The following is a 26454-nucleotide window of genomic DNA, read 5'->3' as shown; positions in this document are numbered from 1 at the left end:
ACACAGGAAATCTTTCCTGCCTGTGGCCATCTCCCTGTACAACGCATCCACTTAACACACTGTTTGCTGCTATAACTACACATATTTCTTTTTCAGCTATTTATTTATGAGTGACTTATGTATGTATGTATGTATATATATGTATATATTGTACTATTCTTAGTTAGTGTATTGTCTGTCTTGTCTTAATGTTGGTTTATAATGGAGCACTGTAACAAAAAATAATTTCCCCCAGGGATCAATAAAGTATCCTGATTCTGATTCTGATTCTGATTTAAATGTTGTATAATATTCTATTATAGTAAAAAAAAAAAAAAGGTGATAAAGAGACTAATATTTTTTTCCCTCATTATTGCAAAAATACTCGATGTCTTAATGTCTCTCTTCAGCTTGGACGCTTGGATCAAGTATAGCCTATACTCCAAACGCTAGGGGGCGACATTAGCCGATGATGACTATACGGAGGAGGAGGGAGTACTAGTGCCTTTGCACTGTAGAGGAAGACAGTTCACGTCTGTCCACATTCTGCGGCTTTTTCGGTTCGGTCTCTCGGTCGGTGGAAGAGCGAGACCTCTCACAGGAGGTGGAGTTCGCCGTGCTTAAGCTACGCGGGACCAGTCGTCTCTTGCGATGTTAACAGAGAGCTGAAAAGACAGACCTGCTTGCTCCAATACATGACAGGTAACTTTATCCTGTGTTGTGGTGTGCCTGTAGTAGCATCCAGCGTAGATTAAAAACTACAATCCCTCGTCGGTAGCGCTCTCTCTTGTGGTTAGCTAAACGTCAGCAGTCGCTAATGTGCGCCTGTAGAAAATGCAGCAAGTCGACAGTGAAATAAACACCTCCATCTGAAAACTATAGAAGCGTCTATATGAGGCGGGTTAGACTGTTATTTTTCCATTGGAGGCTATTACACCCAATTGTCGAGTTAACGGAGATGTCGAGCTAGCTAGCTAGCACGCCAAGCCCTTTTTAGACATCAAACTACGAGACGGACCAGACTTCTGTCACTTTCTCATAATCTTTTTACTTCTCTTCCTGAAGTGATATTTTGGGGAATTATAGGGATAAAAAGGCCACATACCAACTAAACCAGCATAGTAATGGCTTAAAGGTTACCTTAGCTACAACCAGGTATTAGTAAGCTAATGACTGTTCGATGGCTCATTCAGGAAGAAGAGTCACACATGACAAGTGAGCTTTATGTAACAGCATTTCTTGGTGTGCTATAAGCTGCTTAACATAGTTCCCTGTCCCTGGGAAAGCGGTCATATGTTGTAATATACCACCACTACACTCCGAATGTGTTATGCAAGAGTTGTCAGAGTGTTTGATGGACTCTTATCTTATTTCCAGCGTACACAAGTCATGGAGCTCCACAGATCCTTGAGCTTGTGGATATTGTGTTTGTGTCTCGTTGGAGAAAGTTGGACTGAAAAGCCAAGTTCACCTACACCGGTGGACAGTCAGCTTGCTGAAAATGGAATGCGAGGTGAGTAATCAATCATGGCAATAATTTGTTATAGCAAACCGTGAAAGATGTAATTGTATCCCTCTTGACACACACTATACCGCCTGTTTGAGGACAGCAGTCTGTGTCACAACATTGCGATTGTGTGCAGGCACTAAATGTAGCCATGCTGAGAATAGTCTGGCTGGCATTTGCCATTAAGCCCTGTCCTCCTACTTCGATCTAGCCACTGAGTCAAACAATAAGCAGTTCATCAAAAAAAAAAAACATTAGTGGAAAGAATGACTATTGGGTGAATGTAGGCATTTTATTTCCAGTAAATAATAGATTAGAATAATTATTTTCCAACTACTTGTAGCACAAAAGACAAAGGCGCACCAGCCAATTATAACCTTGTTATTTAGAAGTCTGCTAGTTTAATGATTTTTTTTTATTGGATTACAATGGATTTTTTTTTTTTTTTACCTTGTAAATCGTTTCTATACTTTTTTGAATAGCAAACCAGTACCACTGAATTAATCATTTCTGCATTTTTATTATTGAACAGTGCAGTGAAATGGGAAACTGCCCAAATCGTCTACACGCATCAGTAGAGATGATGCACTTCAAATGTATTTTTCTCCTAAAAATTTCAGTGTGCCATATAATTTATTCTTGATGTGACAGTGATTTTTAAAGCTTGACTGGTATTCTAAATTATCATGGGAGACCGTGGAAGAAGGATTTATGGGGTGGAAAAGCTATGGGTGTATTCTTCATCTAAATGGAAGCTCACAGATTGACGGGAGTAACCTGAGCTCTTTTTAAAAAAATATATATATATATATATATATATATGCAAATATCTTATCTTGTGTCTCTGGAGGTTTGCAAGCCAAATGAGAAAGAGAGAGAAGGCCAAGTTTGGCATTTGAGAGTGTTGCAGGTGGTAGACTTTTTACTAGAATAACTGTTTTTTTTTTTTTTTTTTGTTTGTTTTTTTTTTGTTTAACGCAAAGTGTGTTAACGTTGAAAGTGAGTAATCACTTTGTGGTATGTGGCTTTGCAAGTTTGCTAAAAGTTGAAAGCGTGCATGCTCACAAATGAACTTATAACTACACGGAAGTTCACCCACACTATCCTTCCTATTTCTATCTTTTGTGTTGTCATGTAGACCATAAGGTACATTTTGCAAGTTAAAAAAGTTTTATAGGCTTACAGACACAATATCATGGACAGAAATTATTTCAGGTATTAATCTGTGACATTTTTACTCTCTGTTCTCTGTCCTTAATTGCTAAGCCTGCATGTCAAAACATCCAGTTCTGGGAATTAACAAAACATGGATTGGTATGATGTGTTGATCAGTAGGAGGGGGCATTACACTGTAACCTCCGGCACAATGCAAGCCAAATGCCTGCAGTCTGTTATAGTTGAGAAAAAAACAAAAAAAACAATGTGGGTGTCATTGATTAATGATGAAGCTGCATGAGCTCATTTATGAAAGGGGAAGTGAGGTTATGTTTGCATACTGCTACACCATGTTATGGGAAAGATGGTACAACAAAAAGAAGAATCCTTGCCTGATAGTCAACACTGCTCAGTTTTCAACCTAGAATCAAGGTTTTTGTCAGTAATCTGTAGTGTGATTAAAAAGTTCCATAAAAATGTTTCTCCAGGAGTATGTTGTTGCTGTAAAAAATCCAAGTTCAGACCCAGAAAGGAAGTCTTGACCACTATTTCTTGTTGGCATGCAGGCAAGGCGTGCTTCCCTTTTAACTCTTTTCTTCATCGTTTCCTTTTGTGGTTAAAATTTAGTCAATTGTGTAGCAAAGCTTACTGCTTTAATATATGCTTCTTAATCTTACTTATGTTTTCTAAACTTGTTGTTTTGTAATATTAGTCATTCCCTTCATTGGTTAAAATAGTGTCTGAGATATACCTGAGATCAGAGCTGCATATAGTTCATACAAGATAGATTTAGAAGATAGATTTGAAATCAATAGAATATGAAGCTTTCATGAGTACTGTTCTTGTAAGTTTACCTGAACTGTGCTGCATTCAATCAAGGAATGCACACACACTCTTAAATCTGCCATTGCTGCACACATGCAAAAATGTTTTCCTCTTAATGGGAGTGGCGTCATCATCTCATATCTAGCAGAGGATCAGTAATCCCTCAGGAAGCAAAGTGACACAGGAAAACAGTGGGCACGCAGGGACATCATAAGAGATGTCCATTTTGATTTCTGTATAATTAGAGTCCTACATACGGATATTTTTATACAATACTAAAGCCTGTAGAATAGCAAACCTGAGTTTCTTGACATTAAACAGAATAGTGACAATGACATCTAAAATTATGATGCCTCTACACTCATCGATTCAGTTCAGTGAATGGTCTGTTTTTGGTCTACACATAGGTGTAGCAGATACAGTCAAAAGTACCTGCCTTTGTAACAGCCCGCAGTAAGTGAAAGGCCTTATATAAACAAGCCTTCCTATGCAGCCAAGGAATGTTGCAGTTCAGTTATCTTTGCTAAAGAGAGTGCTGTGGGGAAGCCAATTCAGCAGGGGACATTGAGAAGGTTTTCTGTCTTTTCTGCAGGAAAGTGCACACAAGATTAAAAGCTATTAGCCTTTATTGCATCACAGTGTTGCAGTGTTACAAATGAAGTGCTAAGCGCAAAAAAGAACATCTTAGACATTATTTTTTACAAAAACCTCTAATGTTATATAAATGTTTTTTGTTTATCTGTGCATAGTTACATCTACTCTTTATCCAGTTGTGCTTTTTTTGTCTGTTTTTGTTTGTTTGGTATTTTTGGTGATTGTAAAAAGTAAATTAGTAATTGTAGAATAAGGAAAAAACTAAATATTAGTCGACGAATTCGTGGACCTTTGTCACTTAACAACTTGTGGATATGACTTCTGTTTCTTCACCAGATTTTTGTCGCATTGATGAGCCACTATGCAAGGATGAAAATGCCTTTCTCACCTTTGAAGCTATCCGTAATATCCATAAGCAGATGGATGATGATGCAAACGGCAATGTAGATGTCGTAGAGACAGATGGCGTAAGTAACAACCTGAAAAGCCCTCTAAGTTAAACAAGACTGAAGTGTTGCTATACTCTAACAATATCAATTCTGCCCTCTGTGTTGGAGAAGTGAAGTGATATTGATACAAAGGGTTATCTTTTGTGTTTTATCTCACTGACACAGTTTCTAACTTGCTCTAAGAATAAGACATCCTTCTTTGGTGGGGTTTTTCTTTCTTTCCCTCTTCACAATTCAAAAGAGAGCTCTTTCTCCTGAAGTCTGTGAGTGAGGGGCAGGGATACAACCAGCTGAGATCCTGCTCTTAGTGAGGGAGTGTTCTAAGGCTTGGACACACTTCACTAGAGCTGAAGCTGACAGTGCTCGGAGCCTTATATACTCATTGTCATTCTCAAAATGCTAGTTTGAGAGGATTTGAGCTTTCAGACATTGCACATTGGAATGTGGGCAAACTGTGGTTATAAAGGTACTATTAACAATACTTAGGTAGGCTGTGACATATAAATTACACTCAGTTGGTACTAAAGGCCACAAACTGTGCCAAGAAACAATCACCCACACAATTACACCACCAACAGCAGCCTGAACCACTGATACAAGGTAGGATGGATCCATCCTTTCATATCGTCTCTGACAAAGTCAAATATCTAAATCACAGTAGGAATTGCGACTTATCAGAACAGGCATAGGTTTTCTTATCATGGTTTTTCTGTCCAATTTTGGTGAGCCTATGGGACCAGTAGCTCTGCATAAACACCACTGAAGTTGCAGCATTTTTACAAACCAATTCTGGTTCATCCGTTTCACTCAACGATCCGCTTTCCCCTTTCTCATTCTCCGTTGCCGCCATGCTTTTTCGGCCATGTGCGTATGAAAACAAAAGCATTGCGCATGCACGTTTTACCCATATTCTATCGCAATATTTTATTTTCTTATCGTTGCCTAACATTGTACCGGCATTACCATGAACGGTATGATATGGCCCAGCCCTAGTTGAATGAGTGTACCTAATATAGTGGCTATGCTGTTACTTTAAACCCTCTGTCATCTAAAATTTTGTAGATTTTGCTCCAAAGGTGGCCAGATAATGACTGTCTAACTGGTAGGTTCATCCTGTTGCACGCCAGTGCTCTTGCTGATATACCTTTTTCCCTTGTCAAATAATTAACCTGGTGTATTTACTGGCTTAGAAAGCATAGCTGGCATTCTTTCTACCCTTGCCTGTCAGAGTTGAATCAAAGGTATTTTTGAATACTCTTGACAGCTTTTGTCATTACGGTAGAATCACAACCATGGAAAAGACAGTCCTAAAACAACACATGCAAATGAAGGCCTAGTATGAAGATGGGTGTGGTGTGGGAGAGTATTTCTTGCACTAAATCCTGTTGTAACTTGCATGTGATTTGTAGACAATTATGCTGCAGTTTCTTTAAAAAAATGTAGCACAAAGGGGATTTGTGAAGCCACAATCTGCTTTGTGCTTATGGTAGAGTAATACTGCACAGTACAGTAGTTCCCTTCAATAGCATAAATTATAAGCAAAACAGAAAAAAAATACATATGCATATGTACAGTAGTGCAATGTTGCACTGTAAGCTTTAGTGTAAACTACAAGTTTTGGCCTCGAGAAAGCCGCCTCTGGTGACTTGATTCAGGTATGGTTCGGGCTCAGTCTGTGTTATGCAGCTGAGGCCAGATCAAAGCAGGTGGCACGATCACTGCTTTTAAGAGGGGCACTTGGCATGCAACCCCCCTAAAGCAAATAATGAAGAGAAGCACAGTGAGCAATCGTATGTGTAGTGGCTTTTAGCCAAGAAATGGAAAGCTCAAAATGATGATGAAGAGTACTTCAAGACAACCCTCTTTTTCTTGTTAATCATACAGTGATTAAATAAGGTGGGGAGTTGCTTTCTTTACGAGCAAGATGAAAGTGTACATCTGGTCTCTTAACAGTAACCTTGGTGACTCTGTCACATTATACAGGTCCTGCTAATTTTCCATTGAATATGTTCGGGAGTGCTGTATTTCACCTGCAGCAGAGACATCTTGCTGCACTGTAGTGAAATCTTCCCACACAAATCTATCAAGAAAGAAAGGCATCATGACTTATTACTGTCTTTCACCCATGACTCTGCTTTTGTGGGAGTGCTAGATGTTATGTAGGGTTCATTTTTAAAAACCTGGTGAGTGGGTTAGCCTACAATACAGTGGGCAATCAGCAATGTGGTTCCAAAAGCAAGTGAGGGACAATTACCATTTCAGTGAGAGTGCAAGTGGAATTTACATTACGATCAGTCTTTGGTACAGTTTAGTGAGCATGACACTGTCTTATTCTAAAAGGAATACAAAAAAAGCTGTTTTTATGATTAAATGTATAATAGTTTTGAACAAAAGTGAGAATGGCATTCTGTGTTGCACAATTAAATAATGAGGGGAAAATCCCTGGTGAGGTATTTATTAGGTTTTATTTCATGTTAAGCGAGTGAAGGCAATGGATATATCCCACAGGAGTTGCATTTAATTGCACTAAAACGATGGATTAACTATTACAGCAGTGAAATGGGTCACAGTGCTCACAATCAATAGAAACCCTAAACACCATTTACAAATGTGGTCTTTCCGCATTGTCACAAAGCAATGCACCTCTTTGTAGTAATGGTTTCATTAGAAGTGATCATGTTTTGTGGTGTCACAGCTTTGCAACATGAGAAGTTTGCCCTCATGGCGTTCTGTCTGAAAGGCTTTTTTTTTTTAACTATATGGCTAATGTTTTGTACACAACTCATGATATCGTTCTAAACATAGCCAAGTACTTTTACTGCCTAAATGTAAACAAACCCTAACTGAGAGCTCACCGTTTTTTCCCCACAGCCTCATCTTCATATGGGGTTTGTGACTTAACGTTTTCACTCTCGGTGTGAACCATGCATTTGCATTTTTTTTCCAAGTTCCAAAGCTATCATATGACAACATGGCAATACCTTAGTTGTAGTGATTGCCCTACAGCAATATTGTATTGTAGGAGCAACATCAACAAGGTAATATACGGTGACACTCCCTTTCCTTTCACTCTTGATGTCACTCGCCCCTTTTAGCAGCAACATTTGTTTAGATAGTTTGGAGAACATGGCATCGATTACAATGGGTCTGATTTTTGTCTTACAAAGTTCACACCACTTCAATTAAGCAACTAAGTTTGATATAAAAAGGTATCATCTTTCAAAGCCAACTTTAAGGACTTAAAGATGTGCTCAAAGTTTGGTCAGAATACGCTAGCCAAAGTTTTGAATGCACTGTCAGTTTCAGTGGTGAAATTGCAGTTGTAAAACAAATGTTTTAACAGTGTAGCTATTTTGTCATGCAAGTCTTGTAAAAGGTTTTTGTTTGTAGCCATTACAAATGTCTTTGTCATACTGCAGTTCCTGAGAGAAGATTTAAACTACCATGACCCTAAGGCCAAACATAACAGCTTCCATGGGGATGACCAGTTCATCAGTGTGGAGGACTTGTGGAATTCATGGAAGGGCTCTGAAGGTACAGTTTTGTTGCAAAAAGGGCCTTTCTTTCACATCCATTTCTATGTAGAGTTGTATGTTGTAAACCTTTTTCTGCATACTTGATACCTCCAAACACTACTTAATGTTTGATATTGTAGCAGTGATTTTCATTTTTAATGAAGCAGTCTTAGTGACTTTGATTACCAGTCAGAGAATGGCAGAGCTTTTATATGCCTGTAAATAAAGGTTTATGTGCTTCCCTCTGACTGAAAGTGTGTGTTACAGCTTATCCATGCTTGACCCTTTCACTCAATTAACAAAGGCACAAAGTAGTTGATAAGATTGCATGCCCAGCAAAGTGCACTGTTCTGCCAGAGTGGCCCAGAGTTAAGATCGTTGAAGCTGTCAGCACAAAATTCAGTCACACTTCTTTCTGACTATGTCTAACCATACTAATGTATTCTATTATACTCACTCAGAGCACTTTCATGTGCTGTATCTGGCACTCACCTTTTAGCATCCTTTCCTCTGACTGCTTTTACCACAGTTTTGTTCACAGTACTGACTTACACTGCATTGCAGTTTCTTGACAAAGTTTTAGAGGTTCTGAGCAAGGAAACAGGGTTATTGTACAAGGGAGCAATGTATTAACTTAGTCAACTCACAGTTTTGACTCTCTGCCAGGTGCTGGGGATCAGATTTGCCTTCCCCAATTATTCCTGTCAGCATGTTATGCTGCGGGAATCTCGTAGATCATTCAGGATGTGTATGCACACAGTCAAACAATGCATTTTGTGTCAACCTGTATTATGCAGTTGCAATAGTGATGCATTTTTTCTCGGCTGCAAGTGTTAGATTTGAAATGAATTGATGTTTATGAGGTTACAGCTGTTTCTCAGATAAGTTTTTACAGTGTAGCTAGAAAGGAGAACATTGGTTAAATTACTCCAGCCTTTGCTACAGTAATAGTTAATACTTAGTTTCAGATGTTGTGACTGCCTGAGGTCTATGAATCAGACATCAGGAAACACTTGGTTTCTTCCCTCTTGAATCTCTGCTGCCCTATATTCAAACATGCTTTAATTATTTCTGGTTTCAGAATTATATATTTTTTGCCTTCAGTCTGTTTTTAAGCAAGTGAAACATTTTCTATCTAGTCGAGGTCATCTAACCAACTGCTGGCGTGAGAAAGGAAGTGTAATTCCCTTTCTGGATTGCTTTGACTAACTGTTGTGCTACACGACTCTTAAATTTGTCGCTGGAAAGCTACAGCTGTCCACATGATTCCTTGAATCTTTAGAAGTTGTGTATCATCTGCATAACAGTGGAAGCTAGCACTGTATTTGTGGATGGCCCAATGGAAGGCCTGTGGGGAACACCACATGAGAAGAGGGCTGAGAATGAGCTGAATCATCCATTTAGGAAATAAAACAATCTAACTGACAAGGAGGATTCCTTGAACATCCTCAAACACAGTGAAAGATTACAGTCAAAGTTTCTCTTTTAAAACAGTTGTGTTAGAAAATAGCAAGACAGTAAAATATACTGCAGCTATTTATTGAGTTCTCTCTATGAAACGTGAATAAATATGAATTCTACTATTATAAAATGAATAAAAAAACAGAACGAATGAGGCTGGAGGACAAGCTGGCATGTAATTTGGTTTTTATATCTGGAACATTTGTGATTATAGAAATCCTTTGTCTTATATGTATTCACAGCTAACACTAGTGACAAACACTGCTATAATGCCAGACATGCTTTTATGGGGTATTTTAATTTAGAAGCAGGAAGTTTTAGAAAGGAAATCCTGTTGAGTTACAATTGATTATTATCTGTGAAGACTGATTCAAGTTCTGATGTTGTCTTAAATATCAATCATGATATTTGTTAGCAGAATGTCCATCCATCCATTTTCTGTCATGTATCTGGGTCTTAATCCTGGGGCAGCAGTCTGTGCCAAGATGCCCAGACTTTCTTCTCCTCCACCTCTTCCAGAGGGACACCAAGGCATTCCCAAGCCAAACCATAAATCTAATCTCTCTTGTGTCCTGGGTCTGCCCCGGGGCCGCCTTCTAGTAGCACATGCATGGAACACCTCACCTAGTAGGTGTCTGGAAAGGCATGCTGGTCAGCTGCCCATAGATTCCTGACTTACTGTGGGGAAGTAAGTTTGACTCCGAGCCCCTCCTGAATGGCCGAGCTCCTCACTTTCTCTTTAAGGTTGCGTCGGCCAATCACTGGTGGAAGCTCATTTCCATCGCAGTTTAACTCTTTTGGTCACTACCCAGTACTCATATTCATAGGTGAGGGTGGAAGCAAAGATCAACCGATAAATCAGCTACACTCTCTTATTACTAATACACTCGTCTTACCAGCAGAATGTATTTGTCACATTTTTTTATTGTTTGTAGGTTGTTATAAGAGTTGAAGGAAATACTTTTCATTGTAAATAATTGATCCATTATCTGTAGTTTGATTGGATTTTTTTCATAGTGTTTATATTTTGGGCTACAGAAAGAATAATTGTCGCTTTGGGAACAACTAATGTGGTGCAAAATAAAGACTGAGAATTGTAATTATAGTGGATATTTTGTTTCTTCTTTTTGCCAACAGTGTATAATTGGACAGTGGACAAGGTGGTGGAATGGCTCATCAGCTATGTGGAGCTGCCACAGTATGTGGATGCATTTCGCAAGATGAATTTCAATGGAAGTGCCATGCCAAGGTGTGACATCATCATGACTTTATTTTCCTTTCTTTCTTTTTTCAAACTGAACCGATCTATGAACCCTACACATCACTGTGTGTGATAAAGTGTCTTGGTTTACTTATTACTGTGGAGATATTTTTATGTACTTAATACAACTTTTTAAAGTCATTAAATTGGCTGTCTTTGTTAACCTGTTTTATTTTGATATGGGTTACTTTAGTTTACCTTTGATGAATTAAGGACTTGTCAAGCGATCGCATTACAATCTTTGTTGTGTATGTGTCTGTGTGTGTGTGTCCCCCGCTTTCTTCCTGCGAAATGAATGCACGTCTGGTCTCTTTCAGGCTTGCTGTAAAGAACACCACTCTGACACTCTCTATTCTGAAGATTTTGGATCGAAGCCATGTGCAAAAGTTGCAGCTCAAATCGTTGGACACCGTACTCTTTGGAGCACCACTGAGTATGTAACTTTATTTTTTGCAAGTCGTGTCTGACTTTTAGAAACACGGCTTCCCCAGCAGACAGTCTACTATATGAATCTCTTGCGTTCAAATGTTTTACTGTGGAAAATAAGTTTCATTACCAACATGACCAACATCCTGCCCAATTTGGTCTACTGCTCTCATTTTCATTCGCTCTTTGTCCCTGTGAAGTGTTGTGGCCAGAGTCACCAGGTCTATGCAATGCTTGATTTATAGTACTGCACTAAATCTTAACTGTAGCTATGCCATAGCACCTTTCCAGAAACGCTACACATCACAGCAAAGCAGATCTCAATAACTCTTTGGTAATGAAATGTGGCGTATTGATTAGTGGAAGGATTATACCTCTGTGAAACATAATGTAATAGACTGTAATTGTGGCTAGCTTCCTCATTAGACTGAAGCAGTAACTCATAATTTGCCAGTTTAGCTTGTGTTTGTTTCTTCTGACAGGTGTAACAATCTGTGTATAGACTCTGTAAGTCCTACAGTCTTCTCCCCATTCTGAATTCCAGTTAATTTAACTATTGTTAAAGATTAATTGGCTTTCACTCATGACTCATGTTAGTAAAACGCAGACACAACAGTGTACGAGTATAAACAACATAACCCACAATTGTGAAAGGTGTATGCTCATTCAACCCAGTGCTATCATTTAAGCTTAGGAAATCCTGTACCACCTGTATCAATTTCAGGGACTCAGGAAGATTTAGACTGTTAGACCACACTACTCTGTATTCCAGACACATCACTCTGCGTACAGAGGCAAATAAACACTCCACTCATCCTCTTCTTCTCCACTATCTCTGCTCCAATTCTGCACTTGTAGATTGTAATCCTTTAGGGGTTTCTCAGTTTTTTTTTAGCTCCTTAGGGATTTGTAACATCACAATGGATAGGTTGTCTTCGATATCATATGTCCTGTCAGCAGTTTAGATGTGTTTTTTTTAAAAATTGTTTTGATACTGGAGAATGATTTCCCAGGAATTTCAAAGTAGAGTAAAGGTGTGTATTTAGAAGAGTTTATGAGACGTCAAAAAGAAAAAAAGAAAATCTAATAAACAGTCAGTGGAACCAGGTATTTGCTTTAAGCACACAGATACACACACACACACACACACACACACACACAAAAAAAAAAAAAAACAGGAAAGGGGAAGAGTGTGTAGTGGTGTGTGTCTGGCATGTGTCATTGTGAATGTGTTTTGTAAGAGTCACCCGCAGGAAGACATTAGCAAGGGCTGTCTGGCTTTGACAAGCTCTCAAAACCAGGGGGTCCCACTAACAGCCAGACTGACCAACTGTGAAGCGTAGCAGCATTTTAAGACACACTGCACAAAAGGTTGCACCTAATCTGGCCAACAGATGTGTAATAATTAACCCAAGCTCGTTTGGGTCCTGTTATTTCCAGTTCTGCGGCTAATTACCTGTCACTTGATGCGCTCTTGGTGGTATTCCTGAAAGAAATTGAATGTTTTGTTCACTGTATGTAAAAGGAAATTGCCTACAATAAATAGCCCAGCAGAGGAGTGGCATCAGGAAATTGCATTCTCAGAGATAATGCCCTGTTTTTCATTTTGGCGTCTGTGCTCAGTGAAGAACTATGATGCACTAGACATGCATTTCAGTAAGCATGACTCATTTTGGGTTATTGTGTTCCAGGTCATTTAAGAGGTAAAGATCTGTTACTCAAGGTCACATTATTGGAGGAGCGACCACCAAAATAAGGTTTTTCTTCTGTTGCCTGTCAGCTAGACGTTATTGACCCATTTTGATCAAAACGAGGTGAAAAACCTATCTGTGTGCTTTTATTCTTACATCAATGTAAAAGGAGTTATTCTGTACATTATCTATGTATGGCAGGGGCAGAGAGTGATTAAAATTCTGTGGTTACTATGCATGGTTCTCAAGTGCCCACAACTTGCTGTTTATTCATCTTATTCTGACAGGTGGTCTAAATATTTGGCCTGGAATAGGTAAAAAACTTACAGGCTTGTACTTCTGGATTGTCCAGTGTTGGCCTTCATTTTAAAAACTGTGTTTCTGCCCTCCAAGGCTACATGCAGGTCAGACTAAAAAGATATGGATATATTGTATGCAAAGTGCATTCCTGTTATTCTTACTTATTCAGTGGAACTGATAAGACTTGAGCTGTACAGGTACTTGAGATTTACAGCTTGTGTTGTAGAAGTTCTGTCTGTCGAGCTGGCACGATCTACTGATATATTCATTTTACTTCCCTTTGTCTCACTCCAGGAAGTATACTGTTCTTTCCTGTATACTCCTACTCAGGTTTTGCAAGAAAAACTTGTGTAACTTGCAAAACTTTGAGAAACTACGCTAGCTGCTACATACATGTTATTTCTTCGACACATCAAATGACAAATATCTGTTGTTAGTTCCCAGCTTGGGTTTAACTTTAAGTTATTCTGTTAGTGGTTGTAAAGGGATCTGAATATGGGATGTGTTCTTACAAGTAGGATACTTGATTCCAAGCTATTGTGACTCTGAAAATCTATAAAACCCTCACAGTGATAACGTCAATGAATACTTATAGTTGCAGCTAAAGTTTGAGCTTTAGCTTCACATCTTCCCCAGATTAAAATAGGTCGTGTTAAGCTGTCTTTATCGTGGTCTTTTGCACTGGGTCCCTCTCACCGCAACCTGAAATTGTGCTGGTGAGCCTTCTATTTGTGTCACTCCACAGCAGTTGCAATATGACTATGAGATTCAAGTTTCACACCACATTCTTGTAAAATATCTGTGTTGTTAAACAGCTTTATCCTATAATACATGTTGCTGACCAAAATGCATCTCCTCATCTATAGGCCTGCTTAATGACTTAGTTTCTTGTCTTACTAAAATGTAACCTCATGTCTTTTTATTTCATTCAGTGAATAGACATAACCACTTGAAGGACTTCATGCTGGTCGTGTCAATAGTCATAGGCATGGGTGGATGCTGGTTTGCCTACATCCAGAACCGCTACTCTAAGGACCATATGAAGAAGATGATGAAGGACCTAGAGGGCCTGCAGAGAGCTGAGCAGAGTCTGCATGACCTACAAAAGAAGTGAGGGTTTTTCCCAACACCAACACAAGCTCTATTGCATTTAATTGTATTTTCTGCACATGGCGTTCATTTTAGATTTAATATGAAACTGTTATTTTTGTCTTCACATGAGAACTTTTGAGCTTTTAATACATTTAAACTCATCATCCACTTGTCTGAGGATAACTCTCATACATTAAACTGTGTGCTATAATAATCAGCTGTAAACGGTTATTTCTGACATTAGTAGCTTATTAGCTTATTGAGCTGTAAACCTCCAACATTTACTGATTCTAAATGGTGGAGGTCACAAGTGAACAGAAGATTTTTAGTTTCCACTTGAACATTCTGCTGATATCCAACCTTGAATGACAATCAAAGCAACGGCCTGACTCGTTGTAGCATGTTTGCAGGGTTACTCCCTAGTTCTTTTGCTGTCAACTTTCAATGTTTTTCTGGTTTGATTGTTTGGATTTGTATATAGTTTTTCCAGGTTTGCACACAATCCTGGGAAAGGTTTGATTAATGGCATTCATTGTTCTCAAATAGGAACTTGTGTTATGTTATAAAAGACTGGCAGACCTGCTCTAGCACCGGGCACTTATGTGTTTATACTTAGTTATCATCAGGCCTCTATGGACCCATTCCACGGAGCGTTTTTATGTTCAAGCAGGTGACTAATTTAGTGAAGCCAAAGTCTTTGGATCAATGGTGGAAGGTTTGCTTCATGCATTCGTGAAGCTGTCTGATTGCATGAGGGGTTTTTTTCTGCTGTTTTATTTATTTTTCTGGCTTCATACACGAGCATGTCACAGCAAGTCACACATTAACTGGCTGCAGATGCATGTGATCAAGGCATGCTTACTTCTTTATTTAACAAACTAAAACACTGCTTATTACTGGTAGCATTGGCTGCAGTTTTATAGCCTCCATATCTGCGTAGTCGTAAAGGTAATTCGTAATTTAGTCTCCAGCCATCACTTCTGACTATACTCTGACAAATTGTTTAAAAGTACACATTGTAAGTACCAGTGATCAAAATCACACTTTTCTTTTAGAAGAGAAAAATCTTGGGAATTTGTAAAATGGTGGCCAAACCTCAGGGCTAAACCTTTTAGAATTTTAGAACTCTTTAAAAAACAACTTTTGAATCGCACGTTTTATACTTTGCCCTTTCTTATATCTTATAATGCAAAATATTTCATACTCTGAGGAGTTTTTTGGCCATCGGATCATTCCAGCCTGTCTTGTGATTTAAGATTTGAAATGAGATGAAATTTCAGTGTTTTAAAGTAAAGCTACATGAATTGGTGAATAAAAGAAAGGCTAATCTAACTATTTTAGTCCTGCTAATACCTGAAGGAATGCTCAGAATGTGCTTTGAAGTGCATATCCTATTTTGCCTTTCAAGGAGACTTGAACTCAGTTTTGACGTGATACATGAACCAAAGGTTTTTGAGCTTGAAGGTGCAAAGAGATTCCCATTTTATGGTTTTGCATCTCTAACACAGTTTATCCACTGGGGGAGAGGTCATCTTCAGGTAAATTTAAAAAAGGAATAAGCTCAGGCCACTGGAAAGAGCCACATAACTGCGTAACATTCTTGTCTTTATTCTTGAGAACAAAGGGAGAGGTGAACTCTTGTTGCAAATTTTTCTTTGACTGCCCTTATTACCCACATACGTTAATGTTTGTATGTTAAATGGGGGATAAATGGGCTGTTCAAGAGACAGGCTTTTGAAATATTCATTTTATGCTTTGTCAGTGCTTACTGACTGAACTGAAACTAATGTTTGTGTCTGTCATGGATTCTTGATTTTTTTACAGTTGCACCTTTATCTCCTGCATCAGCATATTTTTGTAACAGACATGTTCTTTGTTAGTTCCTTTTCCTTTCAGTACACTAGGTGGAGGGAAAAGTGTTTTGTGGGAGTTTCCTGCTGAATTCCAACAAACAGTGCAACTGATGGCTTAAATGGGGACAAATCAGTGAGGTCAAACTCTGTCCTTCTGACGCTGCCAAGTTAGTCTTTGTGTTGACTCTGTGGATTTATACTTTGACTGTTTGTAAAACACCTGCCACTAGCATCTTTGAAGTAGATTTTGACTTTCCTTTTTTTGCTAAGCTAAGTACGCATAGTTAATTCTCCTCTACAGATCACAGTGGCAAACCTTAAGTAAATATTAAAGGCCAGCAAGTGCAGACATTATTTAGTATCCCATGCAAGTAAACAGTCTGCACCATGGTTGTGCGTAATACTTATTAGTAGTTTGTCTGTCTGCAGATAGTAGTATAGTGCTTTACAGGAACTGCTCAGATCCCTGAATTATGCTTGTTTGTTCAGCACTGCAGTAAAATTTGCCTGTTACAATTCAGCAGTGTTTTGTTCAGCTGCATTTTAAACTTCAACTCAGTTCATTTTGGCCATAGAGGTCATTTAAATTCTATTTAATTAAAAATATCTGAAATGCAAGTTGAGAGCTTCAGTGGGAACTGCAGCTGCCTCAAATCGGTGTGCTTTGAGCTTTGACCCTCTTGCTTTATGTGTAGTTGGCTCAGAGGATTGTGGGTTAGAGTGGCAGGAAAAGCATGCGGGCTTGTGCAAAAGTGTGACTGCATGCAAAAAGGGCGTTCTATTTTTGGCAATACTGCATGCGACTTTTTCTAGCATAATAAATGCTATGACAGAAAAGGCTAGACCACGGGATCAAATACTTTTGTTGAGTCAAGTCATTTCAAAACCAATAGTATGAGGTCATGAGGATTATAGGGCTGCATTACTGTGCAAGCATGGGTATTGTGTGCATTTCTGAGGCAATATGAATGCCAAAGAATATGCAGGTTCTGGTATAATAGGCTATCAGACAGGCAGCAGGTTTTTCAGGCATGCTTGTTTCAATAAGACCGCCACACAAAAATCAGCAGCTTGAGAGGTTTGTGCTCTGTCTTTAGTTGTGTGTTTCCTACTGATCCCTGCAGCCAGCTGCTCTCTTTCCATACCTTTAAGCAGATCCTGCGATGCTGTCAAGTAGCCTGGTCCAAACATGGCTTCACTGTTGGGAGACAGTGTAAGGAGGTTGTGACGAGAGCTGGATTTCCTGGGTGACTTTTACAACACTCTTTGACCTGGCCTCCCCCTTCACTGGTGGGCGAGTGTTTTAAGCATGACTGTTAAACATGTCAGCTCTGATGCAATTCACCCACATTTGAATTTGGGTGTGGTGTGCAGATGAAAGGCCTGAAAAAGGACAGGTGACAGGGACAGCTTGTATTGCATGTGAAAAAAACTTAAAGGTTGGGCATATAAGGCTACGTATGTCTTATAATATCAGTGTGTATTCAGTAACATTACCTGCAAAGTCTGCAGAGACATTGTGTCTGCATTCTTTAAGCTCTGTAATTCAGGTCATTTCATTCAGGAACAGAATTTGGCATCTACTCTGTGGACACTGTTACTCAGCCAGTGCTTTCAAATTTTAGCTAGAGAATGGCAGAGGTCAGGGTCGAAAGCATTAGCAGGACTGCCCACCAGCAACATTTTCCATAGCTCATGGTCTGGATCAAGTTTCAATTCTCTGCACTTGTGTACTACTTCTGCTGTTGTGTTCAGCCTCAGTGGGGGAAAGTGCTGCTCCCTGGTGACTGAAATGTGTTTGTACGTTCTGCCCTTGTGCCACATGTTTAACAAAACAGCAAAACAGAAATTTGAAAACAACAGCATTTATTTTGTTGTATCACAGTATATGTAGTACTGTAGTTCTGGGACTTGTCATATTCATCAGGCTATCAAGCCCAGTGACATTTTTCAATTGAAAAATATTACAAAGTCCTGCATAAATGTAACCACATCACGGGTTTAGTTGGACCTGAATGGTTACAGATGAGAGTATATCGGAATGGTGTGTGTCTCAGTGAAAACAATCGTGTTATTGGTGACAAGCCCGCTTTCAAAGGCTTTTTTTTTTTCCCTTTTTTTGTTTTTGTTTTAAAGGCTAGTCTAATTATATCCACCACTTGCATGTTCAGAACTCTACAGGAGCACTGGGTGCCACACTGTACTGTTCTAAACTTAAATCCTGACAGCTGTTCTCTTCTTGGCTCTGCTTCCTCTGATGTCAGATTATTGTGAGCTGCCTAGCAGCTGACCACAGTCCTTTGCTCTTCTACATGTTAGCTGTTTCTGGTGATGCATGGCTGATGCAATGCCTACTATGGCATGCAATCTAGGCACCCCTAGTAAACATTTCTGTTGATTTCAGCACAAGATAAACTTTCTAAAAGAAATAATGTCAGAGAGAAAACTATCTCCTTAATGTGTTTTGCAATTGTTGAGTAAAAAAGAACAAGAAACACAAAAGATTTAAAATTTGATTCCAGGTACCTTTTACCAAAAGTCAAAGCTTTATAAATCCTCTGCCTCTCTAATACTTGTCATAACAACTAGCACTCAAGGGCTCCTTTAAGCCGGTGCAGCACTGAGCACTGCCCAGAAGGCAGGAAAAGCCTTTTTTGAAGACGCCAAAGCATTTAACCTAATTAAGAAATGGTATTTAGCAGGATCGGTGGTGGTCAAGTTAAGGTCTGGAACACTGAAAAAAACTGATGCTACTAGGATAGCTGGAAAGGTAAATCAAAATTTCTCTTTGACTAAAAAAAATCCTTGGCAGACTGATGGTGCATTTTTTCCACTGTGCAGTCTTCAAAATCCTGCTTGCTTATCACAAAATTCAGCATTAAAGCCATGCATATAAACCTCTAAACAAGCCTGATACAGTCTAGAAATTAATCCTGAGGTTGGAGGATAAGATTAAAATAGAACTTATTTGCTGTGATGAGCAAAGGTATGTTTGGAGATGAAAGGGTGCTACAGTTACACAAAAAGAACTTTCCAACTGTTAGTACAAGGGTTGATTGATCATGCTTTGGGCTTGTGCTGCAGCCAGTGGTACATGGAACATTTTCACTGATAGAGGGAGGAATGTACTAAATAGCTGAATAATATAAAGGCAGTTTATTCTGGGAGCAGTCTGTTGCTAAAAGCTGAAGATGACAAGAGTCTGGATTATACAACCGGATAATGATCCTAAATATACCCTAAAAAATGCACCATGGACTACCTCAAGAGGATCGACCTGAATGTTTTGCCTTGGCCCTCTCAATCCACTGATTTAAATATAATCCAAAATTTTTGATTAGACAACAAAAGAGCAGTGACTGCTAGACAGCCAACAATCTGTAACAGAAATTTTGACCAGGGTTGCTCAAACCTAAGCACATCTCCATAGTTCATAGAAAATAACAATAGCTCCAACACGGCTTCAGTTGCTTGGGCTTAGTAAGCAGCCACTGACTAAAAATTGAGCATGACCTTTGGTCCTTTTTTCCTTAGGTTGCAGATTGCCCAGGAGGAGCATCGAACAGTTGAAGTAGAGAAGGTAAATCTCGAGCAGAAGCTGAGGGATGAGATAAACGCTGCTAAGCAGGAGGCCCAACGATTGAGAGAGCTGCGTGAAGGCACAGAGAATGAGCTGAGTCGCCAAAAGTATGCAGAAGAAGAGCTCGAACAGGTAATGGTTGCAGTCTGATCAGTTACATTTAAACGCAATCTGTAGTCCACAAAGTAGAAGCAGTGAATTTGAGTAAATAGAGAAGAAGACTTCCAAGGTGGCATCGGCACAGTATGTTTAGGTCTTTCAGATTCACACTAGCTATAGTGTAAATACACCCACTCAAGTCTTTGTCCTTTGGAATTTGGCAGAAGCAGCACAGTTCAGCCCACGTACATAAGTGAAACTGTTTGTGCTTGGAGGATTATCACAGTGCACTAATTCTGATGCTTTTGTCACATTTGACTGTCCTGCTAATTTGGGATTAAGCAGGGCTTCTACAGTCCATATATGTGCTGTTTTCATTAAATACAAGCCTGAACTTTACTAGATTTGAAACCCCTGCTGCGTAGTACCAGTTGTACCCATTTAAAGAATAGTGCAGGTAATCGTGGATATAGGTAATTAACAGGTAAATGGTGGCCAAACCTGCGTGATGCCGAGACTCTCCTGATGTGTGCAGTTGAGAAGGGGCAACTATGGAAATGTTCGGACTTGATTTTACATAAATTGTCCAAAATTCATGTTTGAAAATGGGGGGCCATTTACGTAGACACCTTTATTCAGGTTTGAGGTTACATCTGAGCTTTCAGTGTGTGGGATTGGGTTATTTGTGGATATGGAAAAGGCTAAAAATTGTTGGCAGATTGTGGGTCCATTTTTCCTTATGTGCTCATCTAGTATGGCTAATAGTTGAAACTTGTTGCAGGTGCGCATGGCATTGAAGAAGGCAGAGAAGGAGTTGGAGTCACGGAGTAGCTGGTCGCCACCAGAGTCTCTACAGAAATGGCTGCAGCTCACCCATGAGGTGGAAGTGCAGTACTACAACATCAAGAAGCAAAATGCCGAACGGCAACTCCTGGTGGCCAAAGAAGGGGTTAGCATGAAAAATATATATACATTTCCTTGTGTATGTTAAACAAATAGAATATCATAAAGATAGAGCTTTATGCTAATAATTTAATATCCAAAAATGGTAAACTTCCACAAATTCTGTATTCATTACCCATGAAGCTTTTCCTGTTCTTAAATATTTGGTCAGTTGTTGTAACCTGGGCACCACTTTCCACTTCCTCCTGCTTACCTTGATAAGTCCTTGGTCACTTGCTTTCGCAGGCAGAGAAGATAAAGAAAAAGAGGAACACTCTCTTTGGGACTTTCCATGTGGCTCACAGCTCCTCCCTGGATGATGTGGACCACAAAATATTAGCAGCCAAGTAAGTTAGAGACTCTTAATTGTGCGTTGATATGTTGTTAAAAAATAAAAGCTGAGGAAAGATGATTTCATACATACATTTCATACATTCTCCTCTTTGCAAAGTTTTCTTTTAAATACTTTCTTCTGATCTTTTGCAGACAAGCCCTTGGCGAGGTGACCGCTGCTCTGCGAGAGAGGCTGCATCGCTGGCAGCAGATAGAGATTCTAACGGGTTTTACCATCGTCAACAATCCAGGCCTCCCATCACTGGCCTCGGCCCTCAACCTCGACCCCACTTTCATGGGCGGCAGAGCTACACCTCAGCACTTCATCATGTCTGACGACATGGACGACATGGACGAGGATATCGTACCCGGAACTCTGCCATGTAAGAGTTCCTCCGAAACGCTCAGCCTTTCAGTGGGGATTAGCAAAAAAATCCCTAAACCTTCCTCCAAGGCTCTGCTTGGGAAATCCAAAAATCAGCTCACATGACAATTTGGACCTAATGCTACATGTATTATTGTTGCCTCCATGGTGCTGACGGTAGTGGGGGTTAGACATGTCGAAAATGAGTATTGAATGGTGTTTTACACTTCACACTATGTAAATTCAGATAATTGTCTTGTTGTTTTACACACAATACCACTTGCCTTTTTGTTAACTGTTATTTTGGATACATTTGTTTATTTCATTCAGTAAATTATTGAAACTGAAGATTGCCATGATTTTCCTCTGGAAACTGAAACCCAAAGAAAAATATACTTCTTAAAGAGAACAATTTTTTGTGTTGACCGATTTGTAGTGCTTGTGTCATGTTACGTGTTATAGATATGTTGGATCAGTTTTTTTTTTGTTTTTTTTTTCGAAGGATGCCAAAAAAGGAAATACTTCAGATGTAGTCACTGCCAGAATTATATTCCTATTTAGGACCAAGATAGGAACACCAAAAAACACAACTCAAATTCTTACACACCTTACAGTTCTTGTAGAATTCATACATTTTTATACATATGTCAGTTTCAAACCATATTTGACTTTATATGTTAGGTTATGGGTTTAGGTAACTGGAGCTCCAATTTGCTGCACAAGTGAACAAGTGTTTAATCAACATTAATTACACTGCCTGTCTCACTCCCCTCTCTCCCTCCACCACTTCTCTGGTATTTGGCTCCCACTGCTGTCTCATTGGTCCAACTACAGATGGCAATCGACTGTTGGAACGGCGAGCTAGTGACCTGTGGTCCATTGGTTCAGACTGTCAGCCCGTGTGGAAATATCCTGGTTGGCCATTTATTCATGCCCCACTTCAGTCCTCAGTCTGACCTTCCCATCTCCACTTTTGCCTAAAAAGAGTTTTCATACATTTTAACTGGCAGTATGCTCCAGATGGACCCAGCTGTAATAAAAAAAAAAAAAAACACCTTCTCCATGCTGCCTTCATTTAAAAACACCCCTGACCTGACCTTAGTTGCTTGCTTGGTATTGAAATCCTCCTCCTAAATGTTGCCCCTCCTCCAGACAAACCCCTTTTTTCTACTCCACTATTGTTTTGTATTTGTTTTTCTTTTTTAAAGAAACAATTTTTTCCTATTTAAACTTATTATATTCTTATAATTTGCCTTTATTAGATGGAAAGATTAAACAAGTGTTGGGATTTTACTGATATGCATCACTATTGTGGAGTAAAGAGGCTAAAATTTGTGTATTTTTATATTTAATAATGTGTAACGTTTCCAAAGACTAAAGCATCTTTTCAGTAATTTTCTCATTGTTCTCACTTTTTCCATCAGCCATTTATTTTATGTTAATGTTACTACCGCTGTTATTTTGTGCCAACAGCTCCCAGTATGATGTCTCTGCGTCAACGCCACATTGATCCCCAGCTGGCCCTGGGCTCCCAGAGGTTGGTAGAGAGTTGCCTGTTGGCAGGGCAGCAGGGCGAGGGAACCCCCTACCATTCGAGGCCTAGGGCTACCTTCAGACATTCACGCAGCCACTCGTTTGGGCAGCTCGATTGTCTCCCTCTGCCTCCCCTCTCCTCGGCCGTTTCTCACCCGTCCATAATCTTTACTTCCAGCCAAATTCCTCAGTCGTCATCATCCTTATCCTCATCTTCTTCCTGCTTACCCAGCTTTGTGGGTGGCAGTGCAACCCCTCATTCCCATGCATACCATGCTTCTTTCCAGCCCATGGATCCTATTCCTGATTTGTCATTCTCAGATGTCTCCAAAGTGCACTCCTCGTGCAGCGACAGTTTCGGGTACCCATCTGTCTCCATTCTCCACACACTTTGCATGTGCGTGGGTGTTTTTACACCACCTGTCATGGTTTTACCTTGATAACACATGTAGAGTAGATACACTTCCCTTAGTATATTCATTTTGTTATGTTTCCATTTTATTTTGTAATTTTTTTTCTTTTATAAAATTTCTCATCCTTTGCTGTTTTTAAGCCATTACAGAGACTTTGCATTTACTCTCTTTCAACCTCTCAGTGTTCCTCCTGTTCTTTGCCTGCTCAACTAACAAGTGTGGAGCCGCACTATCCAGCCTGTGCCCTGCGTGTCCGTGACTTTCAAGGCATAGTGTAGATAAACTCAAGCATGCAAAGCTGCTTTTAAACATTCCTTGGATCTGATTTTTCCTTCTCTAACTTGTGAATTTTTCTTCCTGCAGGGATCTAAATCGCTCCGACTCAGACTCCTCTTTGTCCCTTTCACAAGTTGGTGATCGACTGTCTGCCTACAGCTCCAAAGGCCACCTAATCAAGCCCACTTCTCTCATGCACGGCCTGTCCAACCGAGCAGATGATGCCGTCTCACTGCATGCTCACACCCCCAATGGAGGGACCCGTGTTCATGAGGGAGGTCCCGACAGCCCCATACTCATGAAGAAGGTGTACAGCCTGGGAGAGATCAACAGTCTGTCTGAGTCATCTCGCTCACTCAGCCCAAACTCCACTGAACCTGACACACCATCACCAACAGGAGGGCAGGTAGGAGTGGTGGGAGCTAAAGCCAACAGCCGCATCCCACAGCTGTCCTCCAAGAAGAGCCCTCTAGAGGAAGATAGTGGTTCAACAGGAGAAGACACAGATTCAGCTGCCAGCCGTAAGAAACATACCTTCAAGATCTTCAAAAAACAGAGGAAATAAAAGCTAAATGAACTATGGGCTACCAAAGCTGTCTGACTGTATTCCTCTGTCTAACCTGTTTTTGTTATGTTTTTTTTAGTTTCTAGTTTTGGGGGTTCATTAATGGTCACATGATGGCAAGATTTTTTGTCATTGAATCTTTTTGTAGGTTACAACACCTACTTTGAGAGACTGTGGACTGTTTTACCCAGCTTTATCTGCTTACACTTGGTCAATGTTGAGTATGTGGGGAATGGGCAGGTTTGTATATTGGAATGTAAAGTATTATTTATTCTGCAGGAACTTGTGCCAGTGTCAAAGGGAAATATGTCTCCCACTTGTTGTTTCCTTTTTTTCCTTCTTGTTCTACAATCTATAACATTTTGCATGTCTTCACTTTTGTTTGACAGATACTCGAATGCTCTAAGTGTTTGCTTGGTTCTTGTTGTTAACCTGCTTAGACAACACTTGTTTCTTTTATTACTATCAAAACACCTACAAGTCCAAAGTGAATGCGCACTCCTGACTATTTTCTTTTTAATGATGGGTACACTTTGTCTGTTTTCTTTTTGTTGATGTCTTGTTTGCGGAGAAAATGACACATTCAGGGGATCTTCAAATACAAGAGGTGTATTAGAATGCTCCTGTATATTACCTTTGGCTGTAAAAACAAATGTTGCGTGTTGCTATTTGAACTCAGTATATTACGATGCCTTCTTAGGGCCATTCTAGGGAATAATAATAATAAAAAAATAATAAAAAAGGATCAGGGAGGGGGTGATACTCTGAAAAAGAAAAAATCCTAACTTTTATGATGTCTTAGGTGGAAAATTTCTTTTTAAAATGAATGCAAAAAACCCCAAAAACTATAGTCTCACATTGAAGTCACAAATATAGAAAAATAAAAATGTTCCTCTTTTTGTAAAGCAATCTCATCACACTAGATGGTGCTTTGCCTCTATTATTCCTACTGACATTATTCAGATGCAGTCAGCAACTATCTGGGAGCCCATAATATCACATTAAGTATAGCTGTTTATTGGGTTATTCAGAAGAAATATACTGATTTGCATGAGATGCTTTTGTGTAACAGTTATTCTTGCATCACGCCTCAACTTGGCCATTTTCTGTTTAGCAATAGAAACCACATTTTTAAAAAGATAAAATAAAAGATAATTATTAAGGGTTTTAATGTTTTTCTCAGAATATTAATCAGTTATCTTTTTTCCACATAGAACAGCCCTAATAAGCTGTCCTAGTGTATCAGCATTAACTGCTGGGTCTAAATGTATTTATATTGCACCCTAGAGGTAAATTCTTGCAAAGTATCTAAAGGACCAGCATCAGACCTTTTGCGGTTTTGAGTTTTAGTGCATTTGAAAAATGGGAGAGTGAAGAATGTCTCTTCTCTTTGCTGAAATATCCAGCTTATCTTAAGGACTATCACTGATTAAACTGGGGGTTTACACACACCCTCACTGAACCATACGGTTATCAGGTGTTTGAAGACTAAAAATAGGGTGTATATAGAAAAAAAAAATTTATTAGGCAATAAATTACCAAAATGTTTGAAGTGGCAGCCATGAAATGCAATGGTATCTTTAGGTATTTAATTTTAAAGTTAGGATACACATTGTGAAAAGAAAATGCTAGAGATGCTTGCTTTCTACACCTGTATATCATAAGAAAATGTACACCTTTGGGTTTGTTTTGTAAGAATAGCCCCTTGAAGGTTAACCAGGATCCCACAATTTTCACGTAATGTGGATTGGGCTATGCTGTCCTGTCTTTTAGTTTTATTATTTTGTTTGTCTTTTTAGTGGACATTAAAAGATCCACAGCAGTTTTTCAGTGAGGATTGGTTGTTGGTAAGGGCTATAATTAAGGAAAGTATTTTGCTCTGTACAAGACTGAAAATTTAAAGTTGTAACCACTTCTGGTTAACGTTTTATGGAGGCAGGAAGTCAATCATGTAAAAGTGCCAAATTGTGATTTCTGTCAGAGGCCTTTGTATTTGTAGTGTGTTCTAAACCTTGAGCCCCTTTTGCACAGAAGACAAAAGTGCATGATGTATACAGTAATGTATATTCAAAGATGAAATGCTGAATGTCCGAGGGTATATCCTGTATCAGTACCGTATGTTTACATTTGTAACAAATAATTATTCTCAGATAAGTACAACAACAAAAAAATACCTTGTGCCAGTTTTAATGTTGATTGCTTCATTTGAGCACAAAACTATGCATCTAGTTGTAGGTAATT

The 26454-nt window shown here is 39.3% G+C and overlaps 1 protein-coding gene across 3 annotated transcripts; it reads left to right on the top strand.

Moving 5' to 3' along the window:
• Positions 1 to 481: 481 nt before the first annotated feature.
• On the top strand, positions 482 to 26404 carry stim1a (stromal interaction molecule 1a). 3 transcript variants are annotated; one of them, XM_085430538.1, is made up of 14 exons: positions 482 to 681; positions 1357 to 1492; positions 4397 to 4527; positions 7929 to 8043; positions 10623 to 10734; positions 11064 to 11179; positions 14096 to 14273; positions 19643 to 19820; positions 20569 to 20736; positions 20976 to 21076; positions 21216 to 21445; positions 22261 to 22341; positions 22900 to 23320; positions 23736 to 26404. In XM_085430538.1, exons 2-14 carry the CDS (start codon positions 1369 to 1371, stop codon positions 24211 to 24213), a joined length of 2433 nt encoding a protein of 810 aa, XP_085286664.1. In that variant the 5' UTR covers positions 482 to 681; positions 1357 to 1368; the 3' UTR covers positions 24214 to 26404. The 3 variants fall into 3 exon arrangements, with proteins under 3 accessions (XP_085286664.1, XP_085286662.1, XP_085286663.1); XM_085430536.1 differs by lacking the exon at positions 22261 to 22341 and having other exon boundaries at positions 483 to 681; XM_085430537.1 differs by lacking the exon at positions 22261 to 22341 and having other exon boundaries at positions 486 to 681; positions 22900 to 22963.
• The last annotated feature ends 50 nt before the right edge of the window (positions 26405 to 26454 follow it).

The sequence above is a fragment of the Copadichromis virginalis genome, linkage group LG14 (genome assembly GCF_057382275.1).
Source record: "Copadichromis virginalis isolate Kocher_CV1m ecotype Utaka linkage group LG14, C_Virginalis_male_GT1.1, whole genome shotgun sequence".
In the NCBI taxonomy this organism is placed as follows: Eukaryota; Metazoa; Chordata; class Actinopteri; order Cichliformes; family Cichlidae; genus Copadichromis; species Copadichromis virginalis.
Note: the sequence above shows the minus strand (reverse complement) of the source record. Positions and strands in the feature narration are given on the sequence as shown.